Raw genomic sequence first — 17373 nt, forward strand, 5'->3', positions numbered from 1 at the left:
ATAAGCCATTGAAAATCATATGGAACATAGTTCTACTCTGACACACATGAGGTCACCATGAATCAGAACAGACTCCACAGCAACTGGTACATTTATGGGAAATAAACGCCAAACTTACTTTTGCATATTTTACAAAAACATATAATCAAGTAGATATACTGCTAGGCCCTCCCAGGGCTCTGGAAGGGGTCGTGCAAGTGAGGGCCTGGACAGTGAGCCTTCCTGAATCACAGGGAAATCTGTCTCTCTCTTAACCTCAAACTAGATCCCCTCCTCTCCACCAGGCCTGGACAGATTTGTTAGCACCACAGTACAGCAACATCTTGGTGGGGGAGGCACTGTGATCACTGGATAACATTAAGAAGAAAGGTCCCTGAGCCTGATACCGCTGTCAGCACGAATCTAGCCAGGCTGGGTGAAAAACACGTCATGTCAACATTTTCATCATTATGCTGTAAAGTACGTTTAATTAAAAAAAATGTTTGGTTTTAAGTTATCGGAGTCATATTTTACAACATATTGGTGAGAAATTAAGACTGGCCTCAAACCCAGCCCTACTGAGCAAAACCCTAGTCCTCGTCGGCAGCACTTAGTGTTCTCACTGGCATTTTATAGTGGGTTTATGGTAAATCATTGTGAACAATAATTTAAGCCAGAGTGAACACTTCCTCCTAGATGATGATTTATCTGTTTGCAAACTGAGATGAGGGAATACCATTTTCTGTTGAGCCACTGAGTGCTAACTTTATTAATGCACCTTTGCAACAAAGATTAATAGGACCCACAATAAGTCAGCTGTGGCACTTGATGTTAGTCTACAACAGGCTTGGCAATACCTAGAAGTTCAGATCTATCATCATAAGACATGCATAAAACCTTAGTGTAAATAAAAGGCTCTTTAGGGCACTGTGTTAGGCCTTATAAAGTAACATAGCCAAGAAGGTTCTTATTTTAGAGTGCATGCTAATGGCTTTTTCTCCAGGGTAAAACACCTAAACTCCCATTCTTTAATAAATAAATACTTTATTATGAAAACCAGTTTTGCTTAATGAAGTCTTTGGAGGGAGATGTTTTAAGATATTTTACTACTACATTTTAAAATCACTTCATATTTAGCTATGCTTTCTCATTTCTACCCAGAGTAAAAAGGAGTCATAAAAAATGGTAAGTAAAGTAATAAAAACTCCTTTTTACTATTCGTTGGGAAAGAAACAAATGGGGGTATTACTTTGAAAGTAATTACTTAAGATTTTTTATTACATCATATTTTCTCAAAACCCAAAGTAAATTCTAAAACTTTCTATGAATGAAATATAATTTTCTCCTGGAACATTTTTCCTCATCAGAGGAAAAAAAAAGTGAGTTTAATTTATCTGTCAGTTGAGGCCTCATATGTCAAACATATCTTAAATTTCAACAAACCTTACTGTCATATTGATGGAATACTCTAGGAGACAGTACTTCTTACCTCATGAACTAGCTTAGAAAGGTGTAAGCTGAATTACTGCAAAGGTACTTTTCTTCTAAAAATAGACTTCATTATCGCTAACCATAGTCTGTATGTATAGCTACCTTGTCATTTTAAACAAAATTATGATTTCTTGTCATAGTCGGAGATTATAGCTTCCTTGAAGGCCATTTAAAAACCAGTTGCCAAAGAGCAGATAATGACTCATGGGAACCCTGCGTGTGTCAGAGTACAACTGTGCTCCAGACAGTTTTCAATGACTGATTTTTCAGAATCAGATTGCTAGTCCTTTCTTCCAAAGCACCTCCGAGTGGACTCAAACCGCCAACTTTCTGGTTAGCAACTGAGTGTGATAACTGTTTGCACCACCCAGAGATTCCTTCCTTGAAGGCAGGGGGGAGTAATGTTTTTACATCTTTTTATTCCCAGTACCTCACCATAATCCCCGGCATAGAGACAGCCATTAATGTCAGATAAACAAATTCGTGAATTAATATAATTTGCTTCTCACAGAGTACATACTTATCCCAGAGGTGGCAGCAACACATTCTGATATTTCTGATCTTTTTAAAAAATAAAACATTTAATGAAGGAGTTCTGGAGGAAAAAAAAAAATTAGAAACTTCTTTGTTAAACTTGTCATTCATTCACTTAGCCAACAGATATGAACTGAAAACTGATAGCATCCCAGGCACTGTGCTCCCTGTTGCATGCAGAGTCTTGAGCAAAACAAAGCTCTGTCCTCATGGACCTTCTAGCCTAAACATAGCCCTGTTTGGGATAAAAAGAAAGCTCTTCTCAGTTTCTCTCCATGTACTTTCCAACTGCTGACAGAGGATGGTATTCACATTTCAAATAATAAGAGGAGACCATAATGGTCAAACGAGTCCCTGAGTGGGAAAAACAATTAACACGCTTGGCTGCTAACCAAAAGGCTGGTGGTTTGACTCCACCCAGAAGTGCCTCAGAAGACTTGGTGATCTACATCTGAAAAAGCCACTGAAATTTTACAGAGGAGGTGAGGCCAAGATGGCGGAGTAGTCGGATGCTTCCTGTGGTCCCTCTTACAACAAAAACCCAAAAAAACCAAGTTAATGGATTATATACGACAATCTAGGACCCCTGAATATCAAAGACAACGTTGAGGAATCGGACTGAGCAGCAGGGGGAGGGAGAGACGGTTCAGAAGCAGCAAGGAGCTTCCAGACCTGACCTGGCAAAAACCAGCACCCTGCAGGCTGGATCGGCTGGCGTGTGCCGTGAGGCAAGCAGTGGCGCTCAGGATGCATTTTCCACATCAGGAGAAACCCATCGGTGGAGAGTCTATTCAGCCCTCCAGAACCAGTGAGAGGCGGCGCTCAGTAGGCAAAAGATAAGTACATGTGTCTAACCTACTACACGGATCAAAAAACACCCACTTTGGGAACAATCTCTCTCCCATTTATCTACTTCCTCCCCACTCTGCATCATCCCAGGCCGGCTTCAGTGATTGCCACATCCCCTGGGCCAGAAGTAGGACCTGTCACACGCCCTTAGCCATTCTCCCAGCTTTGGAGACGGAACAAATTAACAAAAAGGAAAAGCTAATCCGCCAGTTCCCCTAAGCTGGAAACTCAGGGCTGGCACAGCCCCTTTGCCTAGGCACAGCCATAAGGGGTCCACAGACTTTGAACGCCTATTACCACTGCGTAAACACGTGTCGGTCAATTTCAACAGCATAGGCCTTCATTAGCTCAGTACAACAGGGTATATACCTGAAGCCTATTTTCAACTGTATCAGTTTTAAGGGGGAGCGGCAGATTCCTGACATTTGACACCTCTCAGCCCATTAAGCAGCATCCTCACCTACCCACATCAGGGTCCTGAGGACTGGTGGCTCCACTCATGCCACCAAGCCACCTGTGACAGAGTCCAAGAATAAGTGGTGCCTCCCAGTCCTTACAGCCAACAGCACTAGATGCCCAGAGTCAGGCTAGAAAACCCAACCACCTACGCACTCTAGGGAACAGGGACACGCTTTGCTCCCAGACACTCAGGGGCAGCCGTCAGCCCACTGCCTTGCTCAGCACACGACCCCCTACTACAGCCAGATACCTGTGCCTACTCCAGTCACCCTTGCCCATCTAGGACTGTAGGTGACAGCCTGTACTATCATATACTTGGTGACTGACTATCTGGACACTTGAGCTGAATACATACAAGAAAAACAAATGGACTCCTGGTCTCACATACATAGTAACAGATCTAACCACCTGGTGAAAGGACATCAGCACTTCAAAGGCGGCAATAATCTAACTAGCTGACACAAGCGGCCTATTTGGGCATATCAAAACAAAACAAAATAAGAAGCTAGGACAAGTAAGCAAACATAAAATAAATATAATAACTTACTGATGGCTTGAGACAACAGGCAATATCAAAATCACAAAAAGAGGCAGACCATGATGGCTTCAGCAAGCACCCCAAACAAAGAATCAAGACAGCAGAAAGATGGAAACAACCTAGGTACCCAACAATGGATGAATGAATAAACAAATTATGGTATATTCACACAATGGAATACTTCGCAATGATAAAGAACGATGAATCTGTGAAACATCTCATAACATGGATGAATCTGGAAGGCATTATGCTAAGTGAAATTAGTCAGTCACAAAAGGACAAATATTGTATGAGACCACTATTGTGAGAACTCAAGGAAAGGTTTAAACACAGAAGAAAACATTCTTTGATGGTTATGAGGGTGGGGAGGGAGGGAGAGAGGTATACACTAACTAGATAGTAGACAAGAATTATCTTAGGTGAAGGGAAGCACAACACACACTACAGGGAAAGTCAGCACAACTGGACTAAAGCAAAAGCTAAGATGTTTCCTGAATACATCTAAACACTTCGAGGGACAGATTAGCCGGGGTGGGAGACTGGGGACCATGCTTTCAGGGGACATCTAGGTCAACCAGCATAAGAAAGCTTATTAAGAAAATGTTCTGCATGCCACTTTGGTGAGTGACGTTTGGGGTCTTAAAAGCTAGCAAGGGGCCAGCTAAGATGCATCAATTGGTCCCAAACCACCTGGAGCAAAGGAGAATGAAGAACACCAAAGACACAAAGGAAGTATTAGCTCAAGAGACAGTAAGGGCCACATAAACCAGAGACTCCATCAGCCTGAGACCAGAAGAACTAGATGGTGCCCAGCTACCACCAATGACCGCCCTGACAGGGAACACAACAGGGAATCCCTGACAGAGCAGGAGAAAAGTAGGGTGCAGAACTCAAATTCTAGTAAAAAGACCAGATTTAATGGCCTGACTGACACTGGAGGAACCCCAGAAGACACAGCCCTGGACTTTCTGCTAACCCAGAACTAAAACCATTCCAGAAGCCAACTCTTCAGACAAAGATTAGACTGGGCATAAAATGATACTCGTGAAGAGTGTGCCTCTTAATTCAAGTAGATACATGAGACTAAATGGGCAGCTCCTGTCTGGAGGTGAGATGAGAAGGCAGAAAGGGACAGGAGCTGGGTGAATGGACACAGGAAATCCGGGGTGGGAAGGAGGAGTGTGCTGTCACATTATAGAGAGAGCAACTAGGGTCACATAACAATGCGTGCATAAATTTTTGTATGAAAAACTAACTTGAGCTGTAAACATTCACTTAAAGCACAATAAAAAAGAAAAAAGAAAATCTTCCAGAGCATGGTCCTACTTTGACACACATGGGTCACTATGAGCCAGAATGAACTTGATAGTAACTGGTCTAATACAGCGGTCAATGGCAGCTCACTCATCTGAACCCGCAGGATGGTTTAGTGCACAAGGTACCCTTATCTGGTAGCTATTAAAGTGTGTGTGCTTTCCCAGCCTTAGAAAGCTGGTTCTGCTTGTGCCATAAATTCTGCTTCACAAATAGGGCAGCACATTTCAATCAAAGTATTTTTAAATCAACTCTTGAGAACTATCATAGTAGTACTGATAGAAATAATATTGGTGATTACAATGAAAACCACAACAATTCACATTTACTGACTGCCTAGGACTCTGGTAAGAACTTGATGCGGAATCATCTCAAACCAAGGTAATAAGTCTTCTTACTATCTCCAATTGACATAAGGAAGCTGAAGGTTACAGAGGTTAAAAAACACACGCATAGCCACAGAGCAAATGGTCTGGATCTGAACTCAGCTCTGTCTGCCTGCAGAAGTTGAACCCTTAACCACGTCTTCTGTCACCTTATACACCAAAGGTTATAACATAGAAAATCTAAAAGAAAACAAATATGAAACACCTTTTCTATTAACTCTTGAAATGTTGAAATATTGTACGAGATTTCTGTCTCTTCTAAAATACATAACTGATGATGTTGTATCTTCATAAGCATTAAAAAGAATTAGATTTTGATCTATTCTGTGACCTAGGATACTCATTACCCATTGACGTCAAGTCAATTCTGACTCATGGCAACCCTACAGGACAGTGCAGAACTGTCCCATAGGGTTTCCAAGGCTGAAATCTTTCTAGAAGCAGACTGCCACATCTTTCTCCAGCACAGCAGCTGGTGGGTTTGAACCACTGACCTTCACATATAATAGGAAAGGAATTGTATTCTAAGTATGTCCTGAGTGTGACATGGGCAATGCAAGCAATTGACTACCTGGCCTAATATGTGTTGCTGTTGTTAGGTGCCATCAAGTAGGTTCCGACTCATAGTGACCCTATGTACATCAGAATGAAACACTGCTTGGTCCTGTGTCACCCTCACAATCAATGTTCCATTGCTATTCATTTGGTTTTCACTGGCCAATATTTTAGAAGTAGATCGCCAGGTCCTTCTTCCTAGTTGGTTTTAAGTCTGGAAGGTCCACTGAAACCTGTCCACCATGGGTGACCCTGCTGGTGGTATTGGAAATACTGGTGACATAGCTTCCAGCATCACAGCAACATGTAAGCCACCACAGAACAACAAACTGACAGGTGAGTGGCCTTACAGGCATCAAGAAAAGCACAAATACGTGTGCTAGCACAACATTAAGCACAAATGTAGCAGGGAAAAAAAAGGTTAAAATTATTGGTATTGCATATTAGAGATGGATGCACCAATACAGGATCTTTAGTCTTTTATAATAAGTTGATAACAAGTAACAGAGTATTAACAAGGGAGCTCAGCCATTTTTTCAGACTCTCATTATTTTCATGTCTACAGCTGTTTTTGAGTCCTTTAGACTAAGCAATGTCTTACAAACCAAGGGAACTTCTTCCCTAAGTTCCTTGACCCTTCCCATCCATCACCATAGCTCTGAAGTTCTGTAATGAACATTTATTGAATGACTATATGCCAGGGCACCTTTCAAGATGCTGGGGATTCAGCAGTGGATAAAAGAGTTGAACAGCTCAGCTTCAAACGTATGATGAAGAGAGAAAGAAGAAAATTAACACTTTTTAAAATCATCTTTTATATTCGAGGCACTGTACTACATGCTTTACATATATGCCATCTATTTCTCAAAACCACCCATCAAAAAGCACCAGGGATTATCGCCCATTCTAAAGATGAGAAATTGGAAGTTTTAACATAAGTGAGGTGTCTAAGCGTCCCTGGGTGATACAAGTGGTTTGCGCTCAACTGCTAACTGGAAGGTTGGCAGTTCAAATCCTCCCAGAAGCAATCTGCTTCTATTGAGATTACAGCCAAGAAAACCCTATGGAGCTCAGTTCTACTCTGTAGCACATAGGATCGTCATGAGTCAGCATTAACTCAACTGCAACAGATTTGCTTTTGGCTTAATGTGTCTAAATCCATGCAGACAGGAAGTGGTGGACGGCTGATACGAACCCACGTCTAGCTGCAAAGATCATTCTCTTTCCATTGCAGTTTACTCGATTTCACTCTCTCTAGGTAGTTCCTTTTCCATCTACCCTGATATTACAGTTCTCAATCACGCTGTCCATCTTACAACGGTTACTGAAATAATGATCACTTTCGCCTGTCATGTGCAAAGTGAGATTAATTCTGCCAGAATGGTTTCTTAGCGCATTAAATGTATCTACATAAACATCTATATATCCCTTATACCTATATACACTCATTCTACCAATATTTGTGGGGTGACCAGTAACTGTCAGGAACATTTCTAGGTCAGAGAAAATGCAATGAGCTTACACACGAATGGGGAAGACACACAGTTTGCATAATAAAAATTTCAAAAACTAAACAGGACAATTCCACGTAGTGCAAAGTACTAGGAAACAAATCAAAGAGGGCCTACATTCGAACTGTTCCCCTCTGGTTAGCGGCCTGACCTCTTAACCACTGTGCCACCAGGGCTCCACTACTCCTAATAAATCATCTGCAAAATAAACGTATGCAGACAGAACTTCCAAGAAGAGTTTTTGGTTTAACAATATATTACATACGTATTGAAAAGTAATAACTAAATTTATTAAAAGCCATCCAATTTTTATGAGCTAATACCTCCTAATATACTTAATTTTCTAGTTGTCTGATAAAGGATAAATCTGTGGTTTCCCACAGAATTAAGCAAATACGCAAACAAACAAAAAGAACTATGTATTCCAATACTCAGAAGGGTAGAGAACATGGGAAAACTTTTAATATCAATTTGTGGGGCTCACTCATGACGTGCAACGTCTCTCTTTTAAATAGTTCTTTTCCTATAAAACTGTAAAAAAATGTAGGATATCCTCTGCAAAAGCCCAGACTTTAATCAAATTTTTAACCTGAACACACACATCATCAGGCATGTGAGAAAATATTGAATAGGACCACACTTGTGGTCAAAAGGGAGCCCTGGTGGCAAAGTAATTAAGCACTCGTCTGCTAACCAAAAGGTTGGTGGTTCGAACCCACCGGTGGCTCCATGGGAGAAAGACCTGGTGATCTGCTTCCATAAAGATTAAAGCCTTGGAAACTCTAAGGCAGTTCTATATTGTCCTATAGGGTCACTATGAGTCGGAATCAACTCAAAATTTGTGAGGAAAAAATCTACTGTGTTAAAGGATGAAAATTCCATTTAATGAAATGTAAAGCTTAAAAATCAAGGGTAAAGTTTAACAACACAAAAAAGGGGGTAAAGAAAGTATTGAGATGTAAATTAAAAACACAAGCTCATTTGGAAAGATCAAAGATAACATAGTCCTGAGATTGTACTGCCATCTGTAATAAAATATATTAAGTACACTAGCATGTATGCCATCATACTTACGTTTAATGTAGCATTAATTCATAAGTCACTGTTGTTTTTTATTTTTTTAATAAGATAAAATAAGTTACTTGCTCTTCTAAGGCGATATGTAATTAGGATTTTGAAAATTAAACCCTAGATGAGGCATTTAGTATATCCACATCCCAAATCCCAATAAATTATGCATATACAACTTTCAAAACTACATCATAATTAGTAGCTTAAAATAAAACTCATGTTGAGAAACAGGAAATTTAATTTTTAAAAAATCCAATGAAAGTCAACCAAATACCCAGATTTAAAGTATAAACATCAATTATATATAAATGACTATGAATTGTTTGGTTTATTACTTTAAACAAAGTATTTTAATACACTTCATTTGCAAATTTCAACTTAAACACAGATGGTCTATGTTAATTTAGTCACATGATTTTTGGCTTGTGTAGCTGCATCTTCTTAGCCGACAAACTAAGCCTCCACCTTATTTTCTTCTACTAGTACTCTTGTTCTTCTCCCTACTCTGAGCACTTCTCACACTAGCTCTGCCTGATAAAATCCTACACATTCTTCAAGACTCAACTCAGGTCTCCTCTCGTCTATGATGCTTCATCTAGATAGACCTTTTCCACACTTTGCACACCACGCACTTAAGCTTTGTTGTTCTCATGTCATGGTTACTTGTGGACTTGGCAACTGGAAGAACGTCATGTTTCAAGGACTATGTCCTACATATCCAAAGTCAATGTCAAACTGGCTAAAACACATTGCCACAACATTACCCAGCAGAGATCACTTTTAACTAGTTAAAACCCGGAGGAACTTGGTTTAACTTAGCTGTATGGCCAAGATCAAATCATTTCAAATGCTCTGGACCTTGGTTGCCTCCCTCACAAATAACGAGATTAGTCTAGGTCATCCCCAAATTGTCTTCCAGATCTATGATTTCCATGGTTCCATGAAGAAGTCAATCAACAGTAAACACTCACATGACTCTATATTCATCACACAATATTAAAAATAATATTTGAATGTGACGCTCCCCCCAAAAAAGTGTTATTATTTAAATGGAATGAGGCACAAGTGCACTCATTCTCTCTGAGCACTTCTAACACATAATCCCAATGCAGAAAAATAAGAAGAGATAACAGTTCAAAAGGCGGCAACATGTATCACCGACATAATGATCCTCAGAAGACGAATCACAGGAAACGTGAATAGCCTCAGCTCGCACATCCACTTTCCCCCACGTTATCAGTTTTAATGTGTCTCCTTAATAGTGTCTGCCATGGAACTGTCCACGTCGGTTCATGCTTTTGGGAACACTGATTCCTAAAGAATCGATATTTTTTAGTGCCGAAAATTATACTACTGGAAAGTCAGAAGTCTCTGTTTCCATAAATGGCTCTGCTCACTGCCACCTCTTTCTAGCATGGGAACAGAGAACACAGGCTTTATCGTGTTGCTATCAATTCATTCCAAGCACTCAACTATTTCATAAGCCATTTCAAGTTGTCTTCACTCAGTCCCATAATTGCCGGCAAGTTTGTTATGTGCTGGCCACTCTTCCTTCTGTTTCAGGCTTTCATAAAAATTCTTTTGTGTGACAGTCAAGCAGCTGTGCTTTGTTCTTTAATGTTCCTCGCCTAGGTCCCCAGCCGAGACCACTTTATAACATAAACGCCAAAGTACCATTTTCACAGCAGGGACAACTGTGTTCATCTTCAAAAAGAGGCATTAATAAAATGAGACTGTAATGAACATGCTAATTCTGATCACAGAGTACTGTGCAATGGCAGACAGACTTGACTGCCTTCTCCCTCAAAGACTGTAAAAGGTTTTCTTTTTTTAAACAACAGCGATAATGGCTTACATTTTTTGAAACAGACATATTATGCAAACATCCCTCTCTATTTCCCAATGAAGTACCTTCTCTGTCTCATCCAACTGCTCACTGTGTGCTTTACTATCTCAGTAACAGCCACCTTCAGGGAGCATATTTTTTCCATCTTGCATGAACTGACTTCCTGAAATAGGAATGTCACAGAATCATAGAAAGCTAGAGAGAAGTGTGCTGAGTGAGCACTGATCCAATGCCTTCATTGTGCACGTGAGGCAAAAAAAAGGAAGGAGGGAAGGAGGAGGGAAAGAGGGAGGGAGGGAGAAAGGAAGGGGAGGGAGGGAGGGAGGGAGGAAGGAAGGAAAGAAGACAACAATATTGCTCAAGATGTCACAGCTAAGTGATAACTCTAAGTCAGAGTTAAAATTCATTACCCGACACCTAGACTTGGGTACTTTGTGCATTTTCTTATGTCTTAGAAGTTATCAATCACAAAATACAATATATTTACATGCAGACACTTAGAAATTGATCAATCATAAAATACAATACATTTATATGTAGATACTCACGTATATTTATTTAATGAGATGTTTACTAAAGTAGCCAGCTAAAATGTCTCATATACGGTCAGCTAACTTATTTAGATAGTAATTATACTTTCAATATGTTGCACACAAAAGCTAGTTTCCTATCAGTAAATAAGAGCAATAATGTTACATACTGTTCCGCATGGTAGGTACTGGTGGTGATGGTGGCGATTTGGGGAACAAAGCTGTTTGGGAATGGGCAAGTCTCTGAAAATAACTTTAAAAAATGACATAATACACGCTGTTTCAGTGACATAAAATGTGTATTTTCTGATTACTAGCCTTAGTTTCAAGAAACATGACATTTAGAGAATTGGAAACAAAGTTGATTAAAACTTTCTGGAACTTTCTCTTAGAAAACAGAGTTACGTGAGCAAGAGGAGGGATTCCCGATGTCTCTCTTCTTGCCCAAAAGAGGCAGGTCCTCCTCAACAATTAATAGAAAGAAAAGTCTATGGATAGTGATATTTCATTTTCCCTGCCCAGTGGCTGATAATATGTATATAAGAGAAAATTTCCACTCCAGTTATCATCACGTGTATTTACATGACGGGTTTTCCTGTTGATGCCTTTGGTCAGGAAGAAATTGGGGCCAGTGAACCAAAGGTTCAGATAGAACCAATGTCACATGGATGATAATTCCTCTTCTTAAAACATCTTCTCTGGTCCTATGCCTGCCCCTCGCTGAAAGCCTAATATCTAATCCATATTCCTTCACAGCACTGCCCCATTAGGTAAGGCTCAGCCCTTAATAACCTCTCGGTGAGATCTGAGGTCTGCACTTAAAGTTCTACTTAGAAGGAAAAACATGCTCATGGCCGATATGCTCGCCTCCTAAAGTATTTGCTTGTGTTTCCATACTGGGGCACCAAAATAACCAAAAAATAAGCTAGACTGTAAGCACCAGGTTTGACTCCTCTTTCTCCCACTTCTTCTCCCATCAACCGCATTCTACTGTGTATCAATTGTAATGGGCCAAATATGTCATTCCAGGGCACGCTCAGCCCAAGCTTGCTGTTATCCTTCCTTAGGAAAACAGTCTTTGACAGCCAGGGTAATCTGAAACCAGCTACTGAGGGAAAGTTTTCCCTGAAATACTCCCTTCAGTGCACATGGGTGGTCGAAGTATTATTTCAATGTCTTCTGCATTAGCCACACAAGGCAGATGTTTGAATTTCCAATTAATTGGGCTCTGCAGTAGCCTGTGTGAAAGGAATTACTGATCTCAATCCAGTCCACTTAGACAAAGCCCATCATGACAGTTGGCACATTTTTTGGCACTGTCAGCCGAGTAGGAAAAAAGCAAATGACCCATGTGGACAGAATAAGCACCAGCTGAGGGCCACCAGACAGAGAGCACAAAGTGGTCTTCATCCATGGCAGAACAGGATTGCTGAGACTGCCAACAAGCTCTGTAAAAGAAAGTGAACTTAAAATGGACACAAAGGTCATCAACGGGGGCAAGAAGCCCATTACATTTATTTAACTGTTCAGGATGGTCATATTCCACAACGGTCAGTTTACCACTAGGATATTTTTAAAAGACTATTATTAATAGAATTTATTACTAGTTAGTTGGAAATTTCAAACAAAGAGGTAACGCTAGGAAACTTAATTCCCAACCCCATTTATTTTATGCTACGAGGATATATGAAAGTATTCTATTTTTTTTTTTAATATCGTATTTTAAGGCTCTGTTTAGACTACTTTTCCACGATCCAAAATATCTTTGAGGTTTTTCTCATGAAATATTTCCAAAACTTCTAAATATACTCTTAGAGAAAAAAGAAAAAAAAAAACCCAAGAATAGGAAAGGTTTATATCTAGAATCATAAATGTATTTACATGTGACAAATATTCACTTAGAAAGTCAAGGTCACTACTAAAATGTTCTGATGCATTTGTTGCATGTGTGGGCTAGGTGGATAAAGAGGGCTGAGAGGGTGGGTAAGCAGCAAAACTTAAATCTACGTGAATATCAAAGTTACGATTTCCTTTGGCATGTTGTTAATGTCCTCATCAAACGCTTGATTACATCAAACCAGATAACTAATTATTTCCTTTTAAGTGATGCAAGATATTTAGAAGGCAAAAGAAAAAAAAAGTTCTGATAAACATTGTTCATTGCACTGTAGTAGTACACTTACTACATTAATAACGTAAGTTATAAATCAGGTAAATAAACGGACATTAAAATGTAAAAATGATGTCCACAAATGAGTCTGATTTTGCTTTAGATATGCATGCTTGTAATAGCCCTTGTGGCGCAGTGGTTAAGCACTTGGCTGCTAACCAAAAGGTTGGCCACTTGAACTTACCAGCCAATTTGCAGGAGAAAGACATGGCAGTCACTTCCGTAAAGATTAAAGACTTGGAAACACTATGGGGCAGTTCTACTCTGTCTACTGGGTTACTATGAGTCAGAATTGACTCGAATGCAGTGGGTTTTTTTTTTTTTTTTTTTTTTTTTTGTAATCTGACTATAATGTTTGGACCTTTTATTTAAAATTATGTGGACAAATATATTTTATTGGATATTTTGTAGTTTATTTCTTCAAATTCCACATCTACCAAGTAAATCTGGCCTATATGCGTACTCTTTGTAGCACATATTATAGCACGTATGAACATAGTCTCTAGGATCCCTTCCAGTTCTAAAGCTTGACTTTTAACTTCCATCTGCTCACTCGTTCTCTCACTCTCTCTTGCTATTTTTTCCCTAATGCCTAATGTCTGACATTCTTTTCTAAAATCTGACTTCCAACTCTTGATTCCTCTTTTTTTCCCTTATGTCTTCTTCCTGCTTGTTAGACTTTATCCCTTCCTCTTTTATTAATAGCTGAAACACATTTATAAATAAAACTCACTCACATGGTTCTATTATCGCTAGATCACAGGCTATGGTTTCTTCCTTCATTGCTTGGGCTAATTCTCCCTTGTGGGTTGGAACTAGCTTAAATGTGTGTCTATGAGTCCATCTTGGGTATAGATGACCTTCTCTGGGGCCCTATGCTCTGGAATGTGGTGATATCTCTATGAGGTGAATGGTTTCATGGCTTCCGTTCCACCTTCTACATGATTCATGGTTTCTTACCAGCTTTTATGGTAGCTTTAGGTTCTGAGCTACTACATCACAAGAAGTGCTAGAATGTCATCTGTATGCAGACAGCTGCATACAGCTGACAGCTGTATGCAGCTCTTCTTTCTTCCACCATCTTTTACATATGCTTGTGCCCTGCTACAGCATTAAAACTCTAGTCCTAAAGTATATATAGTCCATTTGATTACTCTCTTGGACTCCTAGGATATTTTGTAGTTTATTTTTGCCAATCTCAGATCCACCAGGTAAATCTGGCCTACCTGACTAGGAACTATGCACCTGTAAGAAGTAGGTTATTGACAAGATCAGGAAAGTGTACTTTTCTTGGAAGGACCAAGCTGTGGTGCCAAACAGATTGGAAAGAAAAATGTTTCTGATTTCATATAAGATACATATTTAATAAATTCCTGACGAGGGGAAATAAACAGAAATGTGGGGAAAATGTTTCTAACCTGTATATGTTCAGCTGTGATTGTTACAATTTGATCCCTTCTTTCCAGTTTCCTTCAACTTAAGAAACCCTACTCTCCTTAATGCTAGCTTTAAACAAAATGAAGCTCAAAGAAGCAAGGCAAAACAAACAAAACGTGTGCAAGGGACAAACACATAAAGGTACAGAAGTGTTAGCTTGGAAATATCATAGGCTAGGCTAGCCAAACCAGGCCATGATCTTATCTCTACACGCAAGACTGAATTAGAGATACACAGCTGAGTACTAGCACTATCCTCCAGCACTGTCATCCTAAAGGAAGGCAGAAGGTGGACACACTACGCTGAAGATTCGACAAGGCAGCCCATGTTTTGGTCAAATTGAAGATGCAACACACCTGGAGATAAAGAAGGAAACCATGTTCTCATGTGCATCCACAGATGTTGGCTCAAGAAAGAGAAAGGAATGAAATGGAAACTTTTTTTTTTTGACTTAAAGAAGAAAGGTGCCTTTCTGGTTCTTGGTTCTGACCAACTGCTCAGGAGGAACTCATTTTTACTTCACGTCGTTCCTTCATTTTGCAAATGTCAATACACATTTAGTAATTTGTTAAAACATAGCTGCTGAATTAGGTATGAAAATCCAAGCATGAGTCACGCTAACATGCAAAGCTAGCCTACCCTGTTTTCTCTCTTAAGATCTCTACCCAAAGTCAAAATGGTATCTGGAATATGAAATTAGTATTTCTTTGGGCTTCTCTTTTCTTCGATTAGCATTTCTTCAAGACCCATCATGAGAGGAGGTGCCCCCTGCCTACTAAAAAGTTTGACCATTATAAATATTTCATTTTCCCTTTATGTTCCATGCCCACACTAGCCCTTTGCATGGTTTCACAAAAGAACACCTGAGATACAGCATTTCAACAACGACACAGGCAACACCTTGTCCTGGTGCACTTACCACGTAAAACTGTGAGTCTGGTGGATACACTTATTTCTCCCACATTATTCGAGGCCACGCATTCATAAATTGCCTCATCCCGAGGAGTCCGTAAGGGTTGTATTCTGAGAACTGATCCCGATCCATCATCAAACTCTATTACCTATTAGAGGAAACAATAGCTGTCACAGATGTTGTTACAATTGTCTACCTCTCAGCTAAACCTCTTAACACAGTGGTGGGCCAATCATTCAGGTTGGGATAAATTCAGCAGAATTTTGAGACTAAATTATGCAACAATGGTGAAACAGAATATGTGGCCTAATTTAATGACTCTTATCCTGAACAAAGGAAAAGACATGAAGCTACATACATAAAAATGTAGATTTCTGGTCTCTGTTTACAACCACCCAGGGTTAGTCATGAAAATATTCTTGGTGTATCTAGGGCAATTTTAGTCCGTTAATTTTGCAGGAGACTCTGCAATGATGGGTAAACTCTTCAGATTACTCTGTCTCTGACAGCACATGTGCACATATGGACTCATTCAATAATTGTACGGTAGGGCGAAGTAAGTAACGCAGGCCACCACAGATAGTTGGTGTGGCTTGAAGTGTCTCATCCTGAACAGTACAGACAAGCGAGCCATGAAGAGCAACTGCATAAATCTAGCACTCAGGCAGCCAATGGGATGGCTTTCACAACCCAAGAGCTGATGGCCTGCATTCATTCTGCCGTAAATCATGCCGGGACTGGTTCTAGCTTAGCTGTTTCTGCATTTTGAGGACATTCTTGCTATAAAATGGAAGCTTGCTTCACCAGGCAGAAAGTGAATGCCCTAAACAACAACCCTGATTATGCCCTCACTAGGGACTCTACTCCAAAATAGTTTAGCAACGCTGGTCATCCCAGGTACTTCTGAGTTAATCCAAGTACTACTTTTAAAACATGATGATAATGATGGTGAATATCTATACTAGATTGTAGAGTCCTGTACAATCTGTAACTAGGCTGTGCAGTTTCAGCTGCTTATGGTGATGCTGGGTTTTGTTGTGTGTGTTTTTTTTTTTTTTTTTTTTTCCTTTCCTTGTGCATAAAACTTTCATGCGCCTAACTTGTGAATAAATTGAGAATGCCTTATAAATACAGTTACAGGGTGCTCAATGCCAGATTTGGTGTTTGAGTGTGTATGTGTTAACATATGGAAGAAGGAGACTCAATGATTTTAAAATATGTCCACAACAATATCCAAAATTCCTCATTTCTCAAAGCATCACAATTTCTTTCCAACTCTACTAAGCACACATTTTCAAATGAATCTATGGTGCATTTTAGGGGACAGAAGTTTCACCGTTACTGGATTCTTTGTCAAATAGTCCACAATTTCAAAACAAAATTTATAAGCATCCTATTGTTTGATGTTGATTAACGTCTAAACATCTTTAGTACTAATTTGAATGTTCACTGAATTATTATTAAATGCCACTGTATGCTTACAATTCTGAGCTTTTTTCTAGATTCGGGGCTGTCCTCTTACAACAAACATAAAGTATCACACATTGCAAGTTGGTACTGAAATTTCCAATTTCAAAAGCTCTGTTTAATATCTAGTAGTGATTACGCATGAGCCCTGGTGGTGCAGTGTTTAACAGCTATGGCTGCTAACCAAAATTTCGGCAGTTCCAATCCACCAGCTGCTCCTTGGAAACTCTATGGGGCAGTTCTATTCTGACCTATAGGGTCACTATGAATCAGAATCTACTCAACAGCAACAGGTTTGATCTTCTTTTTTTTTTTTTTTTTTT

The 17373-nt window shown here is 39.7% G+C and overlaps 1 protein-coding gene across 6 annotated transcripts in view; it reads right to left on the minus strand.

Annotated features, from left to right (window-relative positions):
- PTPRD (protein tyrosine phosphatase receptor type D) overlaps positions 1 to 17373 on the minus strand; it is a 473666-nt gene that overhangs the window by 332301 nt on the left and 123992 nt on the right. For all 6 annotated transcript variants that reach the window (XM_004373491.2, XM_004373489.2, XM_004373492.2 and 3 more), the window contains one exon: positions 15590 to 15731. In XM_004373491.2, the coding sequence (XP_004373548.1) occupies positions 15590 to 15731 (142 nt within the window). The remainder of the gene's footprint in view (positions 1 to 15589; positions 15732 to 17373) is intronic.

Source organism: Trichechus manatus, unplaced genomic scaffold (assembly GCF_000243295.1).
Source record: "Trichechus manatus latirostris isolate Lorelei unplaced genomic scaffold, TriManLat1.0 scaffold00025, whole genome shotgun sequence".
Lineage (NCBI taxonomy): Eukaryota > Metazoa > Chordata > Mammalia > Sirenia > Trichechidae > Trichechus > Trichechus manatus.